Here is a 26,614-nt window from a genome sequence, read left to right as displayed (position 1 = left end):
TCAACGATAAGCAGTCATGATCATGATCGATTATTAATATGCAGCAGATATCATTCTGAACAAGAGTTAGATCCCTAGATGATATATACAATTAATATTATTAGTCCTATTCCAGTTCTTGTTCATCATCACTTACTATGGAAAAGAAGCTAAATGATATATCAAAATATGAATTAAAATGATTTTATTACGTTGCAAAGCGGCAAACGTATGAATGTGGTTAAAAAAACATTAGTATATGAAGTGCGTTATGATCTTGATATGTAGTTTATGGAACTAGAACATTCACGGATACCTATTGTAACTGGCTAGAAGTGATTGACTCACAAGAAATTAAAAACTAGGCGATGCTGGAAATGTGATTGAAAAATAATTTAAAGAGTTTTTGAGCTTTATAAAGTGAGCTCTACAACACTATCTACCGTATATACAATGATTTATAATTATATAATAAACATTTCTCCAAATATGTTAAACGTTAGATCACACTGAATTTAATGTAGTAATTTAATTCAGGCTATATATTGTATCTTCTCATCGGCTCATACTCAATGCATCTTCTTGGCATCGATCACAAAAGAGTTTGGTGCTTATTCAATGAACCCCAAAGTTGGGATAAATAAATAAAATAGAAACACTAAACCCTAAAATGTCAACATGATCACAATTTAGAAAATTCGAATAAAAAAAAAAGAAATAACAAAAAGAAAAGCGCGTGAATAATAAACCCCTCGTGACTCCCCTCAACAAGAGCCACCAAAGCCATCAACAATGTCCACAACTCCTCCTCCTCCTCCTTCTCCACCTCCACCAATGCACCCCTCCATTCCCAACCCTAACCCTAATCCCATTCCCAATGCCCCTCCCCCAAGTAACCCCACTTCTCCTCCTGATTATTATGATCTCAAACCCAATCTCCTGACTTCCGAGATTCGCGCCGCGCCATTCACCTCCAGCTCTGCCACGTCATCCTCCTCCTCCACCACCACCACTCCTACAGTGCTCGGCTCCATTCTCCCCACCGCCACCGCCAACCCTTTCATCCGGTCATCCACCGCCGCCCTCGCCGGGTTCAGCACCCACCGGAGGGCCCACTCCGAGGTCAGCTTCCGGCTGCCGGAGGATCTCATGGATCTTTCCGGCCCCGATCCATTTAACGCCGCCGGATCCTCCGCCGACGACCTGGGATCCGAGGAGGATCTCTTCTCCACGTACATTGACCTCGACAAGCTCCAGTCCCCCGCCGACGACAACAACAACAACGGGAGCGGCGAGAACGGCGGCGGAGAGAAGAGGCCGTCGCGGCACAGGCACAGCAGCTCCGTGGATGCTTCGTCCACGTCGACGGGGGTGTTCGGAGAGGTTATGGAGGCCAAGAAGGCAATGCCGCCGGACAAGCTCGCCGAGCTCTGGACTCTTGATCCTAAGCGAGCCAAAAGGTCTTCCCTTTTTTATTTATTTTCTGAGTTTTCGAAATCAATGACGTCATTGTTTCCAATTTTTGATGGAAATGGTTGTTTTTTTGTTTGCTTGAATCCATTGCAAGAGTTATGATTTAATTACTGAAATTGTTTAGCAAAATTTTAGGAATTTTTGCAGCTGCTAGGTGGTGATTGAGTGGCTTTTCTGTGCAATGTGCAATGAGATTGTGTGTTTTGCTCGGCATTATAGGAAAAGTGATGACATTGAGCAAGTGTGGTGTGATCTGTTGGAATCAAATGCCAATGTTTTTTTTTTTCCGAGTTTGAGCAGTGAAATGCGTCCCTGTGTTTCTGTCCTTGTTTTTAGATACTGTGTTGTTTTCATACTATAGGTATAAAGGCTTGGGATGTATACTGGAAAAACAGAGTTATGCTTGCGAATGAGCTTTTAATTTTTGGGGTACTGTATTTTTCATAAGTATGCACACTGACAAGCAAATGTCGGATGATGACTGTCAAAGTTTGGTTTTGTGTAGGATCTTAGCAAATCGGCAGTCCGCCGCCCGCTCCAAAGAGAGGAAGGCCCGCTATATACAAGAACTTGAGCGCAAAGTTCAGACCCTTCAAACAGAAGCAACCACTCTTTCTGCCCAACTCACTTTATTCCAGGTTGGTGTTGGTCTATTTAAGAAGATATGTCAAACTATGCCTGTATTATGCATCCTAACATTAATTAGTGCATTACAATGGTAAATGATAAATCCTTTTTGTGCCATTCTTCATGGATTGTGATTTAAATCTGTCGATCACTCTATGCTATGTGTTTCTAGATAGTTTGTCATGAAATTTCTACATGGAAAGACAATGTTATCATCAATCAACATATTCGAAGCATTTTTCAGGTTGTTAACCATGTTTTTATTTGTTATTGTATAGAGGGACACAACAGGTCTGAGTTCTGAAAACACAGAGCTTAAGCTCCGGTTACAAGCTATGGAGCAACAAGCTCAGTTGCGAGATGGTAAGCAACTGATGATTAGTATCATATATGCTTTTTAGAAATGTTTTCCTTCTTTATTATCTGCTAGGAAAATGGTCCACTTACGCAACGGGAATTGATCATGCAGCTCTAAACGAAGCACTAAAGAAGGAGGTTGAGAGGCTCAAGGTTGCGACAGGGGAGATGATGAGCCATTCAGAATCATTTAACTTGGGAATGCAGCAGATGCCATACAACAACAAACCGTCTGCTTATTTTCCAATTACACAACAGCAGCCAGGACCTGCTGGTAACCAGAACATGCAGTTGCCATCATTCAATCATTCCCAGTCTAGTATGCCTAGTAACCATCTTCATCAACCAAATTCACTTTCAGATATTATGCAGAACGGCCCTGTTGGTCAGTTACAGGGACTTGACATCGGTAATAAAATGCCACATCTCGTGAAGTCTGAAGGCCCCTCGCTTTCAGCAAGTGAGAGTAGTACCACTTTCTAACTCAAACTTGCTGCTGAGCTTCTGACCTGCTGACTTGTCCATGATTCGCCGGCCGGTAGATTGTTTATAGATTGACACCCAATCATTTAGAGAGCCTGCTCTATATTTATTTCATTATTTATTCCATTTTGTTTCATGGAGTCATTCTCAATTCTTCATTCTTAGGGTTCTTCACCAAAAAGGGGAAGCTCCCTTTTCAAATGTTCTTTGTTCGTTACTGAGTTCTTGGTTAGATCTGGGAATGTAAGGTCATTCCCATTGATATGAGAATGTTGTAATAACAGCATTCTCTACATTTGTCTCTCATTTCATTCAAAACCTTTGTACAAACTTTGTGCACTACTGTGATTGTTTTCATCTCACTGGGTTGATTGCATTGAGCTGTGCTGTAACTTTGAAATACAGATCCTCTTCCTTTTCCTTGTTCATACTCAAACTTATCAATTCTTGCAGTTGTGAATATATGATTGAATTCTCCAAGTTTGGAATGCCATACACCATTTGATGGTTCCTTCGTTGATAACTTAATATATTGGATAAGCATGATGAATATTCTGGTGAAGTGCGTTGATTTAGTCATATATTCCCAGACTGATTTGGACACTGTGGTCCTCTCAGTTTTGGCATAAACGTTAAGCTCTACCAGCTTCTGTACTTGGTCATGTGTGGTACATGTGCTTGGGCACATCAAAATAGGGACATGAATGAGACCAGTGCCCCATCTCTCTATGCATAATCCAAGTGAGTTGGGCAAAGAAAAGTAAACAATTAAGACTCTTTCTGCACTAATCACGCCTCTAATCAGGTAATCAGATGAGGAAGTCTTTGAAATGACCCATCCGGCAGTCCCTTTCTCACACTCTTATATGTTGCCAGGTGGTGGGAATTGATCAAATGATGTGATCGTGATCACTACTACTAGTCCACTACATGATTGATATATACTGTTTCTTTTTCCTGACTCATGATGGTAAAATATCAGGTGGCAGCTATTTAAATTTAGTTGTCTTAAGACTTTTATTCATGCTATTGGTTCCAATTTTTCATAATATGTATTACATGTAATTATCTCCTCAAATACCACAAGTATTGTTTTACAAACAGATGACAGTGAACGAAGGTTGCCCGGAAGCTTCATTCATATACTCCTTGTCTCACTAGGATAATCCCTTCAAGAGGTTCAGCTTACCCTGAAAACAAATTGATACTAACATTAGTTTGATGAATACATGATCCAGGATTACCGCTTGCTATACCGTTAGAGAGTCGCAGAAAGTTCATCTATTTCATTTAAGACTTACTGAGAGCAATTAGTAGATGGATAAACTTTGTAGGGACAAGCAGAACCACAAAGATCACCAAGCATGTTTATACGATCATAGTCAATCCCAGGAATCCCAGCAGCTCCTTCCTGAATGCAAGTACAGGCAATTCTTCGATCCTCTGTCGTATTTTGTGCAGCATTGAGCCCTTTGATCCCGGCGCAACAACCCGGTGGCACGATGCCTCCTAACACTCCAAACGGAATGCAAGGAATGAGTAAGGCTGTCACCTCACCGCAAGTTATGGTGGCTTTGGTGACACAAGTAGTCACCGCCATGGATGCTAGTAAAACCATGAATGCAATACCAACTTCAAATCTGGCCATAGCTACTTTGATAGTGAGAAATCGATCTGCTTATTCAATTTGGGTTATGGCCTTTATATAGAGTTAGCTGAGGGTAACCATTATGTACACGATAAAGCCCCCATGATAAAGACCAAAAGAAACCAAAACTGGGTGTGATGTTGTGTTGTGTTACAATTTGGTCATGGGGCTCAAGGAAATTTAGAGAAGAAAATTCAATGGATCTTGAGCTTTCTTGTGGATCCCCATCTAGCTAAGATCCATTGAATTTTTTTCCCTTGATTGAGAATTTTCTTCCGTAGATTGAACTGATTGATTCTACAACTTAGCTAGATTGGGATCAGTTCTGTAGAATTGCAAGAGGACAAGAGAAAATCCAGATTTTTTTCGCACAAATGGCACAATCTAATACGCTTTAAGTTTAAGCAATAGATGGAGTGATGTTAATCAATGTTGTTAATGAAGGACCTTGCTTCTCAACTTGTATGTCTCTATCGAATCCGCTCGACCATATATTGATATAACAGTAGCCTGGTTTTTGTAATAATTGATGATGAGAATTCCTATCCTTCCGGTATTGCTTATCATAATTGAAAGACATATGAGAGGTTCAATAGCGAATTCAAGGATCATCAAGCTAGATTTGATGACCTTTGTTGTGAGGTTGATGCCCTGCAATTAGGCATGTGCAGATATGAGACAAGACATGAAAGATAAACTATGAATGAACATGAAGAGGATGTCTAATCTCGATCATGAACTTTGAAATCTAATTTGTATGGAAGTGGGCTAATTAGTAATCTTTGATATAACATTATTTGCATCTTTGGCTTTCATTTTCAAATCCGTCAAAACCTAACTTTTTATTCTTCTAAGGACCTTCTAATACCCATATCATAAATCTAGGCACGTATGGTGGCTGAATCAATTACACAACATACAAACAACACTAGGTTGTTACATTGTATCCGGGTAAATATCAAAACGTCACGATACGTTTTGATATTTACCCAGATACATTGTGTGACCTTAGTATATTGGCAGGTCTATTTCATCTTAGTGTTCTATCCTTCGATTGGGTATCAAATGTATGGTTACCGTTGGTGCAAATCCAATCACCTCAATTTAAAATTTAAGATGAGACAGGATTTCCCATTGATAGCAAATGGTATTCATTAAGCAGGGGAAATCATATTTTTATTTTTAAAGGTCAAAATTTTAGCTAGCTTTATATATTCTTACCGGAAGCTTGATTCTTACCCTGGAAAGATATTGAATCATTGATCCACAGAATAGTCAGTGCTGCTACTATGTACAATCACTATAATGTAACATTAACCAGAAAGAACAAATGGTCTGCAACTTATGTTGAAGAAGCTTATTGAGAGCAATTAGTAGAAGGGTAAACAGTGTAAGGACAAGGAGCACCACATAGATCGCCAAGCATGTTTATGCGGTCGTAGTCCAGACCTGGAATCATTGCACACCCATCCTTTCTGCAACTGCAAACAGTTCTCCGATCCTATGTCGTAACCTCTGCATCATGTAGCCCTTTTACGCCGGCACAACATTCCGATGGCACACTCCCTCCAAACACCCCGAAAGGGATGCATGGAGCCAGAAAGTTTATGACCTGTTGGCAAATTACATTTGCCGTACTGACATACGGAGTCGTCACCAGAATGGATACTAATACCACCAAGAATGTCACACCATAGCAGGCAGAGCTAGCCATAGCTCGCTGCTACGTTATTGAGCGAGTAATCTTTCTTATATGATTAGAGTTAGGATACGAAAACACTGTTAACTGGCTTAATATAGCATGAAGAGGCCAAGCTTTGGCCACTCCTCTGTATCAAGTATCAACTGTATAGACAGAGGGCATGAAACTAAAGAATGAAAAATATGGCCTAATTGTCTGTTACGATTGTAGGGCTGCGAGAAAATTCAAATTTCCATGTGCCATAATGCCAATGAATTCTATCTGAGAAGGAAAATCCAAAGGATTTCTGCGCCTGAGGGCCTTCTTGTGGATATGAGGGGATCAAGCAACATGGTCGACAGGACAATAACAGAAATCCATGCCAAATGACAAAAAGAATCCTACTGTTTCCACAGATTTGCCAAAACATGCCTATGATAAGTTTCCAATTTGCCTTTGACATACCTGCTTACCATTTGTTTGTTCTGATCACATCAAATTTAAGCTGAATATATTCTACGGTTGAGACGGCATCACATCACGACTCTTATAGTTATACCCGACCATTCTCCTCTTTTAATACTAATTTCATATCCCCTTAAGAAAGAGCAAGCTATAGTAGATCTATACCATGACTGATGAAATTCATAATCAAGTTGGGTATAATCAGAAGCAACATTAAAAGATAAAAGAAAATGCTTAGCATGCATGTGCCAATGGCCTGATTTTCCCATGGATTATGGTCGGGTCAACAGAATCTGAGCATGAAATTTCTTGTATATGTCTCTTTCAAATGTTCCATTAGAAGTTTGGCCTATCAATTCCAGGTTCCATCAGTAATTTTGATACAAGGGTCATAGATCCCCGAGTGTCCTTCTCTATATAAAGCTTTAATTACATTACATTTACATTTGATGCTTACACTTCAAGCATTTTATGCTTACACTTCAAGCATTTTATGCATCCTTTCGTTAACATGTGTACACATACCCTATACAAATATCATATTGCACATATAAAGCAATCTGAGTACCTGCCTATTCACAGGTGTCTCTACTTTGTCAGATTTCTCCACTTGTCTTTTAGATCAACCTGAACACAGTAACCTCAATGGTATGAAAGACAATAAAGATGCTTAATGCAGAACATTTTAAGTGAACAAGGAAACTGATACATTTAAGATTTTAAGTTGATTGTACGCGGCTAACGGTGCAAAAGATAAGTACCTCTGTTCTCTCTTCAAATACGGCTCGGTATGCATCCAAAATAACCTTCCAATTGCCTCTGCCGTACCTGTATTAAAATGCGATACATTTATGAGAACTTGGAAGTTGTTTGATACTACTAATGATTGCTACCTACTCACCCAATAGATGAATCTTTGATAGTAACTACTAAGGACATAAAACTCTGATCATCGATTTAAAGATGACATTTATGAAGCACCTAAAAATCCAGCAAACGAGCTTGATAGGATTGAAAAGAAATACAAAACCATTACAAATGATCAGTTAGACCTTCCGAATGACAATCTAACCCCAAGCTAAAACAACTTTGAAAATAGGAAGGTGAATACCATTACTGATAATGAGCTAAGACCTACCCAATGAGCATCTAACCCCGACCTAAAGAGAAATCAGCTAATACAAGGAAAACGAACATACTTCTGCACACCAGTCCTTAATGTCTCTTCTTCTTCTAAGCTCCATCTCCTGATTTTTCTCCTCTTGGATATTCTTTTATCCTCATACTTCTTTAGTGGAGAAACAGTGATCCTTTTTGGGCTAGGTATGTGAAGTCTCCCCTTACCATATGTTTGTTCAGGTGACATGCCTAGCGAGTCATCCCACTGCAAAAACAATAATCATTTAATACAATTCTATAAACAAACAGAACCAAAATTGTAAAACCAGAGCAACTCATACATCTCTGACCAAAAAAGAGAAACTCAGAAATCCTACACGGAATCACTACGATAATAAGAATACAACTATGATATGGATATTTTAGCATGTGTATGCTAATAAGAATACAAACATAAAACTGGGAATTGACAAACACATCCAAAACATAATTTTGGCCATTTTGCACATGTTTAACACAGTAAGTTGAAAGGAACCGCAAGACTGGAAGAGGAAAGTATGAACATAACTATAACTACCTCATAAGTACGGGCAGTGCTGTTACGTTCCATCAAGCTCGCTCGATGAACATTTTGATAACTGGAAGATGGATTTCCATGATCGACACCCCCCATTTGAGCATTCTCTGTATCCTTCCCCTTGTCTGTTGGTGCATCATTTTCTTTCCCATTACATTGGGGAACATCATTCTGATGACTAGACTGGTTTGCATGATTATCATTATTAGATTGATCAGGCGGGGCATTCTCTTCCACAGATGGATTTGCTGCACGTTCGTGTTCTCCACTTACAACAGAGCCCAACTCAGAACAGACCACTTCCGCTATGCGCAAAGCGTAAGAAAGTTGGTCTGTCACTACACCATGTAGAGCAGAAACACTAGCCTTCAGCTCCTCTTGTACTCTTCTAACTTCAGCACTAGTCACTGAGTTATATTTTCCGGCCGATAGTTCTGTAACCACATCTTCATCGTCTCTAATCTTCGCTGGACCATGCCTGTGTCTAACTGCTGAGACCCTTGGAGTTTCTACATGAAATGAACAGGAACACTTATAATACAGGACGATAACATTTCGGCATTGTGAAGCATTATTAAGAGTATGAAATTTGGCACTCCACCTTGGCATATATTACCACCTCGACTGCACAGTTTTGCAGCTAGAAGTGGAGTAGAAGTGGTAAAGTGGAGTACCAAAATCATCACCAATTATCAAGCAGAGAAATATTTCAAATTTCAGGTATATAACATTAACATAAACAAGTAAGAGCTGTATAGTTGTTAACAGCACATCATCAAAACAACATGGAAACTAAGATTATGATTATCAGATAGTCAAGAGCTATGAATTACTCCACAAAATTCAAGATGATAAAAAAGCATAAAGAACACCCAGATAAAGCACTGCAGAGCACACTCTCAACATCAATGCTGTAAAATAAATATCCCTATGCTACTGAAAAAAGGTATACCTTTCACTTTACTTGTGGGTTCACAGCGGAGGACACCACGGTTTCCATTAGGTGGTTCAGAGGCATTTCTAACTTCAGCCCCATTCGCCTTTTGCGCCTCCAGTTCAGACCTATCAGCACCACCATCATTTGCTCCATCTAGCCCCTGTTCCTCCAATTGAGACCCACATTGCACATTAGCCCCATCCGGCCTCTGCACCTCCTGTTCACTCACAGGATTGTGCTCGGAACCATCACCCGAATCAACTCCATTCGCCATTGGCACATCCAAATCAACCACATTCACCATTTCCACCTCCATTTCATCCCCATCACCCACATTACCATCACTCTCCACCACAACCTTCTCGCCTGGCGAGCTTAAACTCCCCTTCTCCATACAAAACCTAACAGCCCAAGCAGCAAATGGAGGACCCAGCATTGCCAATGCTTCCTTCACATACGCCGCAACCGATCTCAAAGCATCATTCCTACTATTTAAACTCCCCAGCCTCTTCGAAACCCTCATATCCCAAACCCCAGCCTCCACCTCATCCCTCCTCTCCTTCAGCTCCGCCGAAACCAGCTCGCAACCCTCAGCCTCCTCCAAAACCCTAACCCTACCTCTCCAAACCCTATCAACCGCCTCCATGTACTTCCCGCCCGGCTTCCCTTCAAAGCACACCAAAAACTTCACCGTCAGCTCCGTCGCGACGGCGCAGTAGGCCGCTCGCATGGCGTCGGTGACCGGAATCCCTTGGCCGCGGTCCAGAGCCTCGATCGACTCCAAGGACTCGAGGATGGTCTCGGTGACGGCGGCCTCGTCGAAGATTTGGGACTCGATTGTGTGGAGGAGGAGCGTCTTCTTCAGCCGCCGGTCGTGGTTGGAGAGCGGCGCGGCGGCGATGACGCGCTTGGCGACGCTCTCCTTTTCGCGGTCGCGGAGGAGGAGCTCGAGGACCCAACGCGAGACGTCGACGTCTGAGTCCATCACCGGAATCGGAAAATTGAGATTGGGAATTGAGAGAGAGAAGAGAGACGTTCTCAAAACCCTAATTTGAAAGGGAGATGAATTTTTTCTTTTTTCTGATCTTTGAATTTGGGAGTATATGAGGGTGGAGAGTGGAGACGGAGACATACATTTACAAACTACGTATATTACTTTTATACGTTTTGCTACTCATCCTTGTATTTTGTTTTTTTAAAAGACTGATCCTTCTACCTTCTAGAGAATTTCATTTCAAACCCCAATACAGTAATATACCCAGAGTGGCATCTCTCTCCAAAGTCCAAGTTGATTCAAATAAAACGCCAATAACACTAAAAAATAACACAGGTGTAACTAAATATAATGATTTGAAGCACTATGACCTTGATGAACCGAAACGATGTAAAACCAAATATGGATTTACAAGTTATTGTCAAAAAAAAAATGGATTTACGAGTAAATTTTTGTTTTTGTTTTGGCACATATTAAGATAGATATAACTTAAAACATGCCCACGATTAAAAATAGTGTAAGTAAAGTGAGAGGCGGTAAATGTCACTTTGTCGGTCGTTAATATACTAGCAACAACCAAAACAAAAATAAAGGGATGTGACAATAAATTACATAAATGCTCAAAAGAATAAAGTTAATTGAAGAAAACAATAAATTGGTGCAGCTGAGCTTCTTAGCAAAGTGTTTAGTAAACTTAAAAGTGACTTATGCTTTTTGTTACAAAATGACTAATTTAGACACGAAATATTATTTTATCTTGATTGTTTGGTAATACAATATAGGCCCTTACAAGTTTTATTTTTTCCATTCGTATAAATCATGACCATACAATTGAAATGAGATCATATACAAAGTAGTTGCAAACTCCATGTTTATACAACAATGAATCATGGATTGCTACTAAACTGTAACCATTAGTCTACTACTAAACTTGAAACTACAAGAGCACTAGCAGTGACATTTGTGGTCACAACCAAACTCAGCACCTAAACATACAACCCATTTATACCTTCAAGGGCTCACTCACTCTATCCCCATCATCCAAATGATCTACAAGAAATTCAACATTTCAGTAATCATCAAAGGTGCAGTAAAAACTGAATATTAATTGTATTAGAACAAGAGAAGCTTTACTCCTCAGCACTAAACAAATTGAACAAAAGAACCCAAAAACAAATAGTACAGTTCGATACACATGGGAAACCAAAACATACTGATTCAATCAGTTTCCATGTACCTTTGCCAACTGTCGATATTACTACACAGCTCGTGTTTATCATCAACAAATTCATCCTAAAAAAATCTAACCAAATACAAAGACATCATATAGCCAAATAAATAGACAGTGAAAGGTACTCACCATTCAGTTAAGACCTCAATATCATGCACAGTTTGAGCTTCAGTTGGATCATCATCAAGAACGACCAAAGTCTTTGATGTGTCTTGATTTAGTTTCTGTATTTCACCAATGGGTTCTAATGGTCATTCAGTTGGGAGCGATTGCAATATAAAATCTTTCTTAACAACCGGATTTTTATGAACTGGTTATAGGTAATAAGTTGTGGGAATCTTTATGTGGCCAGCCGTAAATCAGGCTTATAAGAGAGGTAATTTCATGATATTGTTACACAATAAGAACTATATCATTAAAAAAGAGAAATCATTAAAAACTTTCCCATACCTTAACTGCACCAGCATCATCTTGCCGATCCCAGCCTACATCAGATGTTGTGAGACAGTTATGTCAAGAATTAGTTTCAATGAGCATGCTCACAACTTAAATAACAAAATACTTAAATAACTCATGCAGCATCTCTCCACGAGAAAGTAAATGTGAGACAGCCTACTTAGTTCCTCAAGAGGTTTGCTATAAGACCATGTGTACTTTGAAAAGAATGAAAATTAGAATTGGACATTCACGAGTAACAATTTCCTGTACATAATTAGAATATGACTATTGTAACTTGATGGCAAACACAAGGATTAATTTAACTTGAAAGAAAACACAAGAAAATCCGAATTTGGTACTTGGATGGAATTGAGAACCAGAACAAGAAAGCTAGTTACCAGGATGATCCCTCGCTATTTTGTGATGAAATCAAACAACATTCTTGTTTAAGACCCAATCGATCTTCCCTCAGCTTCGGATGCTATATGAACTCCAACAAGCAATTGATTAACCATCTTTGACCTGAAGACTCGATCAAATTCTCCAACAAGCACAGTCTCTCAATTGAGTCAATCCTCAGTTTTTTAATTAAATTCACAGAGATTCTATAGTTAATATTCTGACTCATCCTCAAGAAGCTACATATATATTAATAACCAAATTAAAAACCACCAATGCTCCCAGAGATTTCTCAGACTTAATTTGTCATAAGCCAAAAATTCAAAGAATTTACAGCAGAAAAGGTTACCGAATCTAAGTCGATTTGTTCGGTGGTTTGAGCAGCAGCCATGGATGGTAATGGACTGGAGTTCATGATGCCAAATTGCCAATGATCTAGAATGAGTGGGAGAGAGAGTTGAGAGAACAGACACATAGATCATTTAATTTTAGCGTAATGCGAAGAAGAAGGGATACATCATACATGGCTGGGTGTTGTAATTCGTACAAGGAAGAGAGGGCAATCACTGGAATAATACAGTATAGAAGCAGCTTCCGGCTTCGAAGAGGAGGTCCTCCCTTACTTCTGCTTCTCCCTTAAAAAAGCTGGGGCACCTAGAGGTATTTGGGGTTAAGTGGCTAACATGGTTTAAACTTTAAACAAACACGTTAGTTGTTGGATGAATCATCTATTCCTTAAGGTACAAAAAAAAATAGAAGTACTCTGAATAATAGTATACAGGAAGGAAAGGCAGATTAATCCGATAGAAGAAACAAAGCTGATACGAGAAAGGGGCAACAAAGCAAAGCTCTCAATTCTTCTCGAATCCTGAAGATGATGATGGTCAGGCGCAGCATTAGAGGCATGCTTTCTTCTTGTCATCCCCCTACTCTCAACAATTCCACGGCTCTGTTTCATTCGAGAGGAACCCATCAGCCCCAAGTGACCAGTGTTGAGCATGCCCGCAAGGTGTTCGATGAAATGCTTCACTCGCGTCGTCGGCCTCCTGTCATCCCTTTCAATCAGATACTGGGCCAGCTTGTGAAACTGAAACAATACCCAGCAGTCATCTCCCTCTATAACCAAATGCTTCTGCATCGAATTTCTCCTAATCATTATACTCTGTCTATTATCATCAAATGCTACTCCCATTTGAATCCAATGGGTTTCAGTCTATCTGTCTTTGGAAGTTCCTTCAAGTTGGGTCTTCAACCTGATACTATTACCTACTCTAATCTCATCCACGGCTTTGTTCTCCACAATCAACTGCCTGACGCCGCACGACTTTTCGACAAAATGCTGGGGGAAGGTCATTGTAAGCCCAATGTGTTTACTTTCAGTATTCTTATCAAGGGCTTCTGCAACACGGGAAACAACAGTGCTGCCATAACTTTACTTCGGAAGATGGAAGAACAAGGATGCGAGCCTAACGTTGTTTCTTATAGCAGCATCATTGACAGCCTATGCAAGGATGCACGCATTGATGAAGCACTGACGCTCTTCTCTGAAATGAGCAGTAGGGGGATTGCTCCAACTGTTGTCACTTATACCTGCTTGATTCACGGACTTTGCAATATAGGCCAGTGGAAACAAGCTGCAAGGTTGCTTGAGGAAATGTTGCACAAAGGTGTATTTCCAAATGTCTACACTTTCAATGTCTTGCAAAGGAAGGCAAGGTTGTGGAAGCCAATAGAGTGATTTAAATGATGATTGAGAGGCAAATTGAGCCTGGTAAGATTACTTACAACTCACTTATGGATGGCTAGACGAGTTTTTGATCTTATGCTTGACAAGGGCTCCATGGTTGATGTTCGGAGTTGCAGCATATTGATCAACGGATACTGCAAAGCCAAAAAGGTCGACCAGGCTTACAGAATTTTCAAGGAGATGCATCAGATGGAACTAGTTCCCGATACTGTTACTTACACCACTCTTATTAATGGTCTTTTCAAAGTGGGGAGAATTCAAGAAGCAGAAAAGCTGTTCTCTGAGATGGTAAGTTGCGGCCAGCTTCCAGATATTCAAACATACACTGTGATACTTGATGGCATGTGTAACACCCAGAAACTTTCTACAGCAATAGAACTGCTTAAAGTGATGGAAGCCAGCAAATTGGAAGTTAATATTGTAGTTTACACTGTTGTTCTTGAAGGTCTGTGCAAAGCCGGAGAGATTGAATCTGCAAGAGACCTCTTTTGTGATTTGTCATTAAAAGGAGTTCAGCCTGATGTGAGAACATATACTGTAATGATTAAGGGACTTTGTCACCATGGCCTATTAGTTGAAGCCCAAAAGTTGCTGAGAGAAATGGGAGAAAAAGGCTGTTCCCCAAATGATTGCACTTATAACACCATTATCCGAGGGTTGTTAAATAACAATAAGACATCAGTGGCCGTGGAACTGATTAAAGAAATGAGGAATTGTGGTTTTTCTGCAGATGCATCAACTAGAAAGTTGATACTTGGTTTACTGTCTAAGGATGAAGTGGATCCTGCTCTGTTGCAGCTATTCAAGGATTCACGATAAAGTTTGTTTGAACTCTATCAAACTCAGGTACTATTTGTCTATATCGTCACTGGTCCAAAGTTCTTCATTTCAATTGCTCAGATACAGAACTAAATAGTGGAATTTTGACTCTTTGTAGCAGATCCGGCTTTGTTGTAGCTCGTCAAAGATTCACGATAAATTTGATTTGAACTCTATCAACTCAGGTATGTCAATTTCTTCTCCACGGCAGAGTTTTTCATTTCAATTGCTGTTATTTGTTTCTCTTAATTACATACAAAATTAATATGGATTGGAGTTTTTTACTCTCCGTAATGCTAGATCAGGATTCACTCCTTCCACTTGCTTGGTGTATCATAGATATTTAGTATTTGCAAGTACAGCTTAAGTTATGACCTTAGATTTCTGTTAGTGATCTTAGTTCTAGCCTCTAGGCTGCCACTGTGCCATTAAGTATATGCTTATAGCTTCCACTAATTTTGGGCGTTTGAATGATGATTTCAATTTGAGTCTTTTAGCGTGGCATGGAAGATGGCCACCTTTTTATTTTTTTTATCACTTTTTATTTTTTTCTATAGGCTTCCTTCTCGGTTTTCTGCAGTCTTTATTTCTTTGCCGGATTAATGCAGACATGCGGTTTTCTGTTTACATGTGAAATCTAAATATTGAACAACTTGGCTGAAGCCAGTTTGAACTCAACTGTATATATCTATCTTCTCTGCTTGCAACAATGCTTTTACCTAGACTTTGATCTTTTGAGCTTTCCGAAGCTTGTGTTCTGACTCGAGGTATATGTTTGAATCTGCAAAACAGGTTGCAGAAGAAATCCGAAGCATTTAGAAAGAGGATGTCATCAGCTGGTACAAAATATAGTTGCAAATTTTCTGCGAAGTGTAGATACTTTGGAATTGTGTTTGAGAACACGATTGAGCGATGTAGTGAGGCCATCCTCAGTTACTCTATTTTCTTATCATTCAGAGATTTTATTACACTATCCCTGGTGGAGCATACGTACTACATGGAGTTCTCTATAACTTTGTCTCTCTCAGACAGTCAGACTACGCTTATACTCTTGGTCTGAGAAGTAGAAACTACAGTACGCAAATGACCACCAAACTCATAAAAGCTTTACGGCCTACCTTACCTCTTCACAATTTGCTTTCAGTCCCAAATATCTATTTGAGTCGAGTACATTTACTTGGCCCCATTTGTTATCCAAGCCGGAGGTTCAAACTTCAAAGCCCTTTTTCATCCCAAACCTTGGCTTGAATTTTAAGTTTATGGGTTCAACCCCCATTTTTTATCCCAGCCGGAGGTTCAAAGTGGTTTCTATGTTTATGGGTTCAAACCCCATTGTTTCTGGATTCACTGCTAACATGTTCCAGCTTTCTAATTTTACATAGCGCTCTTCGGTTCAAATTTCTCTTAGAGACTGAAATTATATAATTCTGTACCGCCTTTAGCCCATTTGTGTTTTTCTGTTTTTCCAATTTCAGAGATGCCAATATATTCTAAGTATTCAACTTCTGATTACTCGTTTTTTTTTGGTCAATTCGAAACTTCATTAAGAAAAGGGGCAGAAGTCCAATCAAGAGGAAAATACAGAGCAACATGAGCAACAAGCAGAAAGAAGAAAACATAACAAACTAAACAAACACTCCCCAACTAGACCAACAGAGCGCCAAGCCATTAGGGTGGACTTGGCAGACCATTGTTTCTCAATACTCGAGAGAGGGAAGTTGGGGGTGTTTCCACCCACTCCGAAGAGCACAACTCCACCATTGCAAGCTTGGTCGCAACATCCGCCTAACGATTAGTGTCACGCGGAATCCAATTCCACAAATCCTCATCAAAATCCAAACTGAGCTGAACAATCTTTTTCAAAATGATGAAAGACCTCCAGTGAGCACAAGAGTCATCCTTGAGAGCATCAATCACCTCCAAACAGTCACCTTCCATCACAACCTTCTTTTGATGCATATTTGCCGCCTTTTGGAGCCCAACCAAAGCAGTCATAGCCTTAGCTTCCACAACTGAGTTATGAGAACTAACATAGCTTGCTCCAGCTAAACAAGCCCCATTCCCATCCCTAATTACCAAACCCAAACCACACCCAGACTGTGTAGCACTCCAAGAATCATCAAAATTAACCTTCACAAAACCAGGAGGAAGAGGCATCCAGTTAACACCCTCTCTATGCCTCATGAAATCATCCTGCAAAATCGAATGAGTAGCTGACCATTCAGCAAAATTACGGCGGATGCCCTCAATTGTTGCAATTGGATCATGAGACACTTTCTTCATGACTGCCTTGCATCTCTGCTTCCCATAAGTGGAAGCACATAACAAGAAAAGATTAGAAGGTTTGGGATAACCATTAAACTTCTTATGCATAGCATAACCAATTACTCTTTACTACTATTTTTACTGTGTTATTATAAACTTAAAATTCAAGTCAAGGTTTGGGATGAAAAAGGGCTTTGAAGTTTGAACCTCCGGCTTGGATAAAAAATGGGGTCAAGTAAATGTACTCGACTTAATTACTATAACCAATTATTCTTTACTACTCTGTTTTACTGTGTTCACTGTTTCCGAAACCCTTCACTATAAAAACCTTCTTCTTCCCTCATTTCTTTGGCGTCGTCCACTTCTCTCTGCTCTTACAATTAAGGCCTTGTTGATCGCCGGCGCCCAATCGCATCGCCGAGCTTACTTTCAAGTTGGGTAAGCTTCGTCTTCTTCTTTTGCCATGTCTTTGTCAAATGTGTTAACTCGGTCTTTAATAGATGAAGCTTTACTGATGGCAATTTTTTTATACCCAACAACAATTTTGATGGTAGATTTCTTGTGCTTCTGAATAAGAGAACCGAGATGGGAGGTGATTGCGAGATAAACAGGAGACGTCGCCTAGATGAAGAGGAAAAATGGGAAAACCTTGGTGAAGTCATTACGCACTTACAAGGTGTTGGTGGAATCGGAAAGCTATTGTTCTCATTTCAAGGGAGGGGAGGACTAGGAAAGAAAAAGAGTGTAGTTCAGGCTGTTCAGCCGCCTCAATATCCCTATTGTTCATCAGTTGGACATTCTCAAGAGGATGGTCATAGCCTATATCTGTGGCTGTGAGCTCTGGAAGATCCAATGATATATCAAATGATCTCCATATTCGATCTCCGAATCTTCAGGCTCCATATTCATTTGATTGAAGCTATGTGAACCATCATCATCCGTGACCAGATTTAGATCTATGGATCCTGCATAACATTTTATGGTCACACGATAATAGCGGCTGTTTGTGGTGCGATCCATGATTCTGAGGCCTAAGAAGGAAATACATGTCTGTAACAAAATTTTGCTGCACCTGCCGTGCAAGCTGCATCTCCCCAAGAACCCCAGTGACTGCAGATCTTGGTTGCTGTCGAAGATAAGGAAGGAGGGCAATGGTTTTGCCCCGGTCGGTTTCAATTGAGAGATCAATAAAGACTTCCCAGTTTGCATTGCCCCTGATGTTTATTCTCATACGAGTATGATTCAATGCTATTCCCATCTGAATCACAATGGGTTTCAGTCTATCCGAATGTTATGTTGGAAGAAGTCATTGTAAGCCCGATGTGTTTACTTTCACCACACTAATCAATGAATTAGTAGATGCAATGTTTCAACTTCAGAAAAAGAGCTCGAGAGAATGAGAGATACTGCTCTTAAGAAAATATATTCCCATATCTCTAACAGAAGGCTCATTGTTTTGGCCTAAATGCACTGTGTAACAAAGATTCACCAGTTACTTGCGTTCCTTGATAAAATCAACAGAAGGAATATGAGCAGCAGTAAACAAAACCAGAAGGTTAGAACATGTTGGCAATGAATCCAGAAACAATTACCCATAATCTTACAAATCACTAATTCAAACCATCACACAGACCCAAAAGCTCAAATACACAAGACCCATTCTTGCTCTTTCTGAAAGCTATCAAACGTCAAGGTCGCTTTGAACCTCTGGCTAGGATAAAAAAATGGGGTCAAGTAAATGTTTTCAGCTCAATTACTAATAACAAATTACTATTTACTGCTATGGTTTTTACTGTATTCACTGTTTCCGAAAACCCTACACTATAAAAGCCTTCTTCTTCCCTCATTTCTCTTTCGCCGTCCTCTTCTCTCTGTTAAAGCTACTTTGCTCTTACACTCAAGGCCTTGCTTTTCGCCGCCGCCCAATCGCATCGCCGAGCCTGGTTTCAAGTCCGGTAAGCCTCGTCTTCTTCATCGTCCATGTCTTTGTTAAATGAGTTGACTCGGTCTTTAATAGGTGAAGCTTTACTGATGGGATATTCTTCTATACCCAACAAACAATGTTGACGGTTAGATCTCATGTGCAGAAGTTGTGAATAAGAGAACCCAGATGGGAGGTGGTTGCGAGAGAAACCGGAGACGCCGCCTGGAATATGGAGGAGCCAAATTCGATAACCTCGGTCAAGTTATTACGCACTTAGAAGGTGTTGATGGATTCGGAAAGTTATTATTCTCACTTCAAGGAATGGGAGGACTAGGAAAGATTAAGAGTGTTTACACTCTCATTGATACAGGGACTTTGTCAACAGGGCTTATTGGTGTAAGCCTACGAGTTGCTGAGAGAAATGGGAGGGAAAGACAGCTCTCAATTCTTCCTGAATCCAGAAACAATTAGAGGTGTGCTTTCCTCTTGTCCTCCTCCTACCCTCAACAATTTCATTGCTCTGTTTTATTCCCCAAGTGAGTAATGCTGAGATGCCCGCAAGGTGTTCGATGAAATGCTACACTCGCGTCCTCGGCCTCCTGTCATCCCTTTCAATCAGATATTGACTCAATCAGATATATCTCTGCTTGTCAAACTGAAACAATACTCAGCAGTCATCTCCCTGTATAAACAAATGTTTCTGCATCGAATTTCTCATGAGATTCCCATCATACTCTGTCTATACTCATCAAATGCTATTCCCATTTGAATCGAATTGGTTTTAGTCTATCTGTCTTTGGAAGTGCCTTCAAGTTGGGTCTTCAACCAGATATTATTACTCATTCACGGCTTTGTTCTCCACAATCAATTGCGCCACACGACTTTTCGACAAAATGCTGAAATAAGGTCATTGTGAGCTTTGTTCTCCAATACTCTTATCAAAGGCTTCTGCAAAGATGGAAGAACAAGGATGTCAGCCTAACATAGTTTCCTATAACGCCATTATTGATGCAAGGACACACTCATTGATGAAGCATTTAAGTTTTTCTCAGAAATCATCAGTAGGGATATCACTCCAAATGTTATCATCCTACACCTAGCTTGATTCAAATGAAGGCAATGCCTTGGTTTCCCTTCCACAACCTGTCTTTCTTTCTGTAACTACTCTCTCCTGCATCAACAATTAGCTTCGGTGCAGCCTCTAGTTCAGAAAGGGGAATGTCTCAGTTGTACTGCACAACCGAATAATTACAATGTTTAACATCTCTGATAACTGCAAGCTACATGCTGCGGGTCATGACAAGTATGGCAAGAAGGTATTTTCCGCAGAGAAGGGCCAAGAATGGAAGCGGTGCCACTTCTTAAAAACCTACTATTGTGCATGATGGTTGATTGATGAGGTACTAATGGAACTTCTTTCATATGTCCAGTATTTGTACAACATTAACCTTTAGTTGCTCTAGTGATTTCTGTCATATTGTTTAGCACATCTGAACTATTATGTGATCTTTTTGCAGATAGAAGACTAGAATATATTATGAGGCTGAGGCAGATGTCTCAGTTTTGGACTTGCTGTAGATGTGCTAGCATGCAGCGTAGGAGCACATATACTACATGTTTACAGTTTATGAGTTAACCAGAAACTGGGAGTTCTTTTGTTATGTGAGGCAACCCACTGAACTCCTAAACATGTGAGCTTCCATGCAGCCTAAACAATAGTTCAGATGGGAACTCCCAGCTTCTTGTTAATATGTACCTGGAGATAGAAAAATGGCTTTATAATACGAACAAGGAAACATGTACCCTGGAGATGCTCTGGACTTTGGAATCCATTGCATATTTATGTCTGGTATGGAATTTCATGGAAGAAGTTTGAAATTTAAGCAAAAGTAAATGTGGATGTGATTCCTATTGTTATGTTTGCTAATAATGTTTATAGGGTTAGTACAGGAGTATTTTGTAAAGGTAAATTCATGTTGGAAGGAGACATTAAGATATTCTTGCAACCGATTTATGCATCTATTATTTATAGAGAAGGAATACATTCTCTCAAATAACACAACTTTGATTTGACCATATCTCATCCACGCTTGTCAATTTTATCTCGATGACTTATCGGCAACTAGGGCAAGAAGGGTGTTGTTGAGACAAAAATAATTCAAAAGTGCAGTTCGATTAACTCATTTTTAAGTTAAATGTGATTGGTTATATTGGAAGTCTATGTGCATATCTCTTTAGTAGAGAAAGAGTCGGCCAACGAAATATATGGTTGGTTTTGACTACAAGTCATTTTGTTTGTTTTGAACTCATCTGATTGGCAAATCGGCATTGACAAGTCGTTCAAGAAGATAGGATAAAGATTGAATTGGTTTGAAATTAGAACGGGCATATTCAAATATAAGGCGAGGTTCATCTGATGAAGAAACCAACGGATTCTTCTCCCATGCATCTATAACGTGACTCTCAACAATTATAGGGGGAGGAGGTAGAGAAGAGAAAGGCAGAAACATCAAAACGAACAGAACAAAAATATACAGAGCCAAAGAGAAAACGCAGCCTAGGAGGAAGAAGAATGGCTACAGGTATATACGTTTGCCTTCCCTGTGATACAAGCCTCTTCATTTAATCCTCATACACCATGCATGTACGGCCTTCTAATAGGTCCCCCTGGTGATTTGTTATGCGTGTTGACGGCCAGAGTCATCATGCATTTGCTGATCTCAAGTGCTCAATTACTTGACGCACCGGTCTATCGATCGAGTTTGCTACAAACAAGTCAAGGCAATTCATGAACAACCTCATGCAAGGTCCTCAGTCCGTAGCAATAGACAATATGACCGTTCATGAACGACCAAAGTCTTAATGTAATTTCAGCTGTCGTAATTTCTACCATTGAAACAAAAGACCGTTCATGAACGACCTAGTTTCAATGATAAAATATGTGCGGAAACGCCATTATGCTGTCGAAATTTTTGAAAATGATTCTAGCCAACTACCTTCTCACGACGTTGCTCCACAAGTTTCATAACAATGCAAACGGACCTGGACTCAAACCTTGTAAATCAATAAACAAAACATGAGTAATGAAAGTTAATTAATTGGCAAGGTCCTAGCCGTCCAGAAGCAAAGGAAACAAAATAAATTAAACTTTGCTTTCTCTCTTTCGAAAAGGTGGAGGAGGTGTCTTCAATGCTTATGAGCTCGGACATGTGTGTGGCTTGGCCTTAATCAAAATCAAGGCATGTCTCATATTTGTCTATGGCAAAATGACAATGACATCAATGGCGGCAATCATACATAATTGATATTATCAACTTTGTTGAAGCGGTGGAATTGCAGAGGTATCAATAGTGAGAATTTGGACGGTGTTTAAAAACCATGAAGCAATTTTTTTCGAACGCTTCGTTTTGGCTGAAGTTTTGATATTACATGATCTTAGTCTAATAATCTATAATCATTGAAAAATAATATTTATATTAGACAACTACTAACAATGTGACATTACATCTAGCTACCAAAATTGATAAGTGCACATATATAAGCTCCTTCACTTGAGATTGCCAAATAAAAACAAAAACTATAAATTCCCAATTCGATCTAGGGAGCTGGCCGAGTAACGCCGCGAAACCACACATTAGTAGTTAATGGAAGACATTAGTATTGTGGTGGAGAGTGGAGCTAAGATATGGATTTGGTTTAAGAATTAAGGCCTTAGTTTTTTAGGTCGGAAAAAAGTGAATTTAATTAATTACTATTCTATGTGCATGTGAAAAATACTAAGTGTCGGTGGGTATAGAAAATGCTTCCACTTACAAAAAATGTGTATATTACATTTTTTTTTGTGATTAGTTGGGAATGCATCCCCTTATTATGAAGAGGATCCGCCCCGGTATCAACATTGATCATCTGGTGTCATATTACACTAGATTTTAAACCCGCGCGTTGCAGCGGGATTCTTGTCTAGTGGCCGAATAGAACAACTATTGAAGATAAGATATAACGTTCAAAAAATGTAAAGATGATTACCACTGAGTTTTATACCGAGGAACATTTCATTCATAGAGCATAACGATAAAAAGTGTAATACACAAAAGATTAAACATAGAAAAGATAGTTCTATTTCAACCATTGTTCTAAAATATGCATAAATTATAGAAATTAAGTAAATTAAAGATCCACCGCTCTTGACTTTTTTCAGGCAGCTGCCGGTTCACCTACAACCAAAAGCAAGTAGTTAAAAAGATAAAATCAATTGTTTGAAAACTTCATAAGCTTTAAGTAGCAACTATTGGAACATAAGACATTTTTCCTCAATTAGTTAATTTGAGAAGAATGGTGCTGTAACTAATCTAAATTTAGAATTTTCACTATTAGATAAATAAAAACACATGCAAAGATAACACTCATAATAGAAACATAAAACTTATACTCAACTCATCAGTATCTGATATTGATCAGTATCTAATTTTCACATAAATGGTAATTGATGATATAGCTTCTTCTTTTTTATCTCGTATGGCAAATAAGATAATGATTCACTCAAATGGTTATGAAACTAACCCTTTGTGATAGCACATGTGACATTTAAGAAAAGTACACTATCTTCAAAGTGGCACAATCATCTCGATCAAGAGTTGCTGTATTTGCATAATACAACAATGCCAGCCAAAATTTTACAATCACCTCAGCGAGCTTATTATAAAATAAATTGCACTATTTAAAAGAAATTATCTTTTGATCTTAAGTCAGCAACCGATAGCATGGCCTTCCATTTAAACAATAAAAAAATCAACAGGACCATATTATTTTCTTAAAATACAAATTAAAACTCAAAAAATGGATGAGGTAAATATTGCACAATAGTGAACACATAATCTAAATCTTACCTATGCATATCTCTCGAGAGTTTGAATGAGCTCTATGACTAACTGATCAATAGTCTTCTAATTGAAGTACTCACATTGAAAAAATCCTCTTATGACTCATCCATATGATTTTCATCATTGTCATCAACAAACATTCGCTCTCGACTTTTTCTTTATACCAACATCGTTCTCAACTTCAATGCCAAAATCTACCTGCTTAAATAAGAAATAGTTGATTCTTGTCAACCAAAATAAAATCAATTTCAGCTAAGCAAATCAAGTATTTATTGAAGTACACACAATGAAACAACAAAATCACTTTGAAGCATTCCAGCTGGACTATATACTTCAGTAAGGTCTGTCACAGAGGACCATTCATTAAAGTCAACTTAATTCTCTTGTTATAAGCCTCATACTTGAGTTCTAATACACAGAGGACTTGAGATAAAAATCCTAAAATCATTGAAATATTTAGTATGTTAGTTAAATGAGTTTATCCTTTTTCCATCGGCCTAAATTTAGTAGCTTTTCTAATGTGCTAACCAAATAACATTAAGTGAAACCTTTTTTCCTATGATGATATATGCAGAAAGCTTGAGATCAACAAAACAAAGACTTCAACCTTTGCATAAAAACTATAGTGAACAACAAAAGTACCATACATTAAGTAAAACATTTTCCAAGAGGATAACAAACACATATCTAGTTAAACCCAATAGTTAGACTTAAGACACTAAAGTTTAAACTGGACATTAGACGTTTTTTTTATCATCATATATTATTTCTATATGATACAATAACTTGGTCGTTTTGTAAGCAAACACTAACTTGGTCATTTTGTAAGCAAACACTAACTTGGTCATTTTGTAAGTAACACTACTGGTCACTATATTTTTTTAAAAAAATTGCACTGAATAGCATGCCATTATCTTTAAGAATGACTAATGTAGGTTTTATAGATTATAAGTTCATGTGTGAGGACTCCATTAAGTTCTTTAGTTGTATTTTTCATAATCGAGATTGAAAGAAGGCAATTCACTTTCAAATTTTAATGGTTTAAGCTGTCAATTTTGTAAATAAGTAAATAATTTTATTTTCCAATATATCTAAATTGCTAATGCTTTATGCCACAGATACCAGAACATAACTCGTTTGGCTGGTGTACATGGGATGATTTCTACACTAATGTCACTTCTGATAGTCTAAAGCAAGGGTTAAAGAGGTACTAAGTTACACCAAAGACAATATTGTAGATCTTGATTAAAATTAGCATTGTATAGATAGTAAAAGGCATTTTATTTTGAAGATTTGAGAATGGTGAAGTGCCTCTAAATTTTATTATTATCGATGATGGGTGGCAATCAGTTAGCATGGGTGCCAATGGTGTTAGCTTCTTAGCAGAGAACATAGGGAATTGAGGCATTACCTTATAATTGATTTGCCAACAATTCATAATTTCTTGTATGTGTTTCAGCTCTGCAAACATACAAAAACGGTAAAGAGGGTCATAGAGTAGAGGATGGACCTTTGGGCCTTCGCCACATTGTATCTGAAAATACGGAGAAGCATGCTTTGAAGTGAGTTCTCGTCACTTTTGAGACCAAATTGTCTTTGATTTACCTATCAGACTCTTCTATATACCAAAATGACAAAGATCCATACAAAATGATCCGAATCGGAACAAATCCAAACCTAGAGATCACAAAAACCCATAGAACGAAGAAACCCAGAAATAAGGTCATGAATAATTATGGAGGTAAAACTAAATGATTCAAATATGAAATTGACTTTTCTCTCTTATACAGAAACATACCGACAACGTATAAATATGATTCTTGAGTCCGATCAAAAATGTAAAAGCGACCGTGCCATTCTTCGATTCGATTGAAGGTCTTGAGTCTGAGGCGAAGAGCGAGCTTGAGGATAGCATAGAGACAGAGAAGAAAACTGAGGAAGAGCTGAGAAAGATGGGTTAGGCAGCTGCGGCTGTTGTATATTAGGTTTGTAGTAAGCGGACGAATATACCCTTACTGAGTACTTATGCTATCTCACATTTGCCCTCCTCCAAGATTTTCAGACAATTTTGCCCTTTATGAACAATAAAGCGCGAATTCTTTGATTTCTTCACTGAGGGCAAAATCGTCTATTCACTGTCATTTGTGAACAGTAAAGCACGATTCCCGGTAGTCACCATATGTTAGATAGTAAATTTGAGGAAGACGTCAAGCTAATGGTGTATTCTATGCACAAAAGACAAAAACGTTAATTGTTTAAGCAATGGTCATTCGAGATGGCAAACTCATCTTCTCAGAGCATATGCAGATTGATATATGCGCGTTTTGCAAAATGTTTGTTTCCTCAAAATACCTAAAGCAAATATCATGATCAGTTGGTTTTTATCTTCAAGTTAGGCATGACATAAAACCCGCGGTCATTGGGTCTCTACAACAATCGGAAGCAAGCTCACTCGGGCCTCCTACAAAATAAATGGAAATAAGCCGAAAGTCTCAAGGCTCATCTGCAGACCTCGACATGGTGCCCGAATCAGATATGTAAATTCCACTAAATGCCGAGACTCGTTACAAA

The 26,614-nt window shown here is 38.9% G+C and overlaps 4 protein-coding genes, 1 long non-coding RNA gene and 1 pseudogene across 5 annotated transcripts; 3 read left to right on the top strand and 3 right to left on the bottom strand.

Annotated features, from left to right (window-relative positions):
- The first annotated feature begins 781 nt into the window (after nucleotides 1–781).
- Nucleotides 782–3,389, top strand: LOC126786531 (transcription factor RF2b-like). Its single transcript, XM_050512378.1, has 4 exons — nucleotides 782–1,439; nucleotides 1,958–2,090; nucleotides 2,358–2,442; nucleotides 2,549–3,389. Exons 1-4 carry the CDS (start codon nucleotides 814–816, stop codon nucleotides 2,917–2,919), a joined length of 1,215 nt encoding a protein of 404 aa, XP_050368335.1. The 5' UTR covers nucleotides 782–813; the 3' UTR covers nucleotides 2,920–3,389.
- A 528-nt stretch (nucleotides 3,390–3,917) lies between these two features.
- LOC126786541 (non-specific lipid-transfer protein 1-like) lies at nucleotides 3,918–4,602 on the bottom strand. The gene is made up of 2 exons (XM_050512388.1): nucleotides 4,221–4,602; nucleotides 3,918–4,109 (listed from the first exon to the last, which is right to left on the bottom strand). The coding sequence occupies exons 1-2, from the start codon at nucleotides 4,565–4,567 to the stop codon at nucleotides 4,100–4,102; spliced, it is 357 nt and encodes a 118-aa protein (XP_050368345.1). The 5' UTR covers nucleotides 4,568–4,602; the 3' UTR covers nucleotides 3,918–4,099.
- Nucleotides 4,603–7,009: 2,407 nt separating this feature from the next.
- Nucleotides 7,010–10,448, bottom strand: LOC126786524 (uncharacterized). The gene is made up of 5 exons (XM_050512371.1): nucleotides 9,362–10,448; nucleotides 8,410–8,918; nucleotides 7,913–8,097; nucleotides 7,475–7,541; nucleotides 7,010–7,340 (listed from the first exon to the last, which is right to left on the bottom strand). Exons 1-5 carry the CDS (start codon nucleotides 10,329–10,331, stop codon nucleotides 7,302–7,304), a joined length of 1,770 nt encoding a protein of 589 aa, XP_050368328.1. The 5' UTR covers nucleotides 10,332–10,448; the 3' UTR covers nucleotides 7,010–7,301.
- A 2,714-nt stretch (nucleotides 10,449–13,162) lies between these two features.
- On the top strand, nucleotides 13,163–16,406 carry LOC126786525 (putative pentatricopeptide repeat-containing protein At1g12700, mitochondrial; annotated as a pseudogene).
- A 353-nt stretch (nucleotides 16,407–16,759) lies between these two features.
- LOC126787517 (uncharacterized) lies at nucleotides 16,760–17,347 on the bottom strand. The gene has a single exon (XM_050513387.1). The coding sequence runs from the start codon at nucleotides 17,345–17,347 to the stop codon at nucleotides 16,760–16,762; it is 588 nt and encodes a 195-aa protein (XP_050369344.1).
- A 1,778-nt stretch (nucleotides 17,348–19,125) lies between these two features.
- On the top strand, nucleotides 19,126–20,972 carry LOC126786544 (uncharacterized). Its single transcript, XR_007671199.1, has 2 exons — nucleotides 19,126–20,563; nucleotides 20,681–20,972. It is a non-coding gene; the product is annotated as an uncharacterized LOC126786544 (long non-coding RNA).
- The last annotated feature ends 5,642 nt before the right edge of the window (nucleotides 20,973–26,614 follow it).

This window comes from Argentina anserina, chromosome 3, assembly GCF_933775445.1.
Source record: "Argentina anserina chromosome 3, drPotAnse1.1, whole genome shotgun sequence".
NCBI classification, from domain to species: domain Eukaryota; kingdom Viridiplantae; phylum Streptophyta; class Magnoliopsida; order Rosales; family Rosaceae; genus Argentina; species Argentina anserina.
The sequence above is the reverse complement of the archived record's forward strand: the minus strand, read 5'-3'. Positions and strand labels throughout refer to the sequence as shown.

Coding starts and splice junctions, on each gene's coding strand:
- LOC126786531 (XM_050512378.1), top strand. CDS start 814: ATGCACCCCTCCATTCCCAACCCTAACCCTAATCCCATTCCCAATGCC. Junction 2,091..2,357: donor CCCAACTCACTTTATTCCAG/GTTGGTGTTGGT, acceptor GTTATTGTATAG/AGGGACACAACAGGTCTGAG. Junction 2,443..2,548: donor ACAAGCTCAGTTGCGAGATG/GTAAGCAACTGA, acceptor TTGATCATGCAG/CTCTAAACGAAGCACTAAAG.
- LOC126786541 (XM_050512388.1), bottom strand. CDS start 4,567: ATGGCCAGATTTGAAGTTGGTATTGCATTCATGGTTTTACTAGCATCC.
- LOC126786524 (XM_050512371.1), bottom strand. CDS start 10,331: ATGGACTCAGACGTCGACGTCTCGCGTTGGGTCCTCGAGCTCCTCCTC. Junction 8,919..9,361: donor ACCCACAAGTAAAGTGAAAG/GTATACCTTTTT, acceptor CATTTCATGTAG/AAACTCCAAGGGTCTCAGCA. Junction 8,098..8,409: donor GCACTGCCCGTACTTATGAG/GTAGTTATAGTT, acceptor TTGTTTTTGCAG/TGGGATGACTCGCTAGGCAT.
- LOC126787517 (XM_050513387.1), bottom strand. CDS start 17,347: ATGCATAAGAAGTTTAATGGTTATCCCAAACCTTCTAATCTTTTCTTG.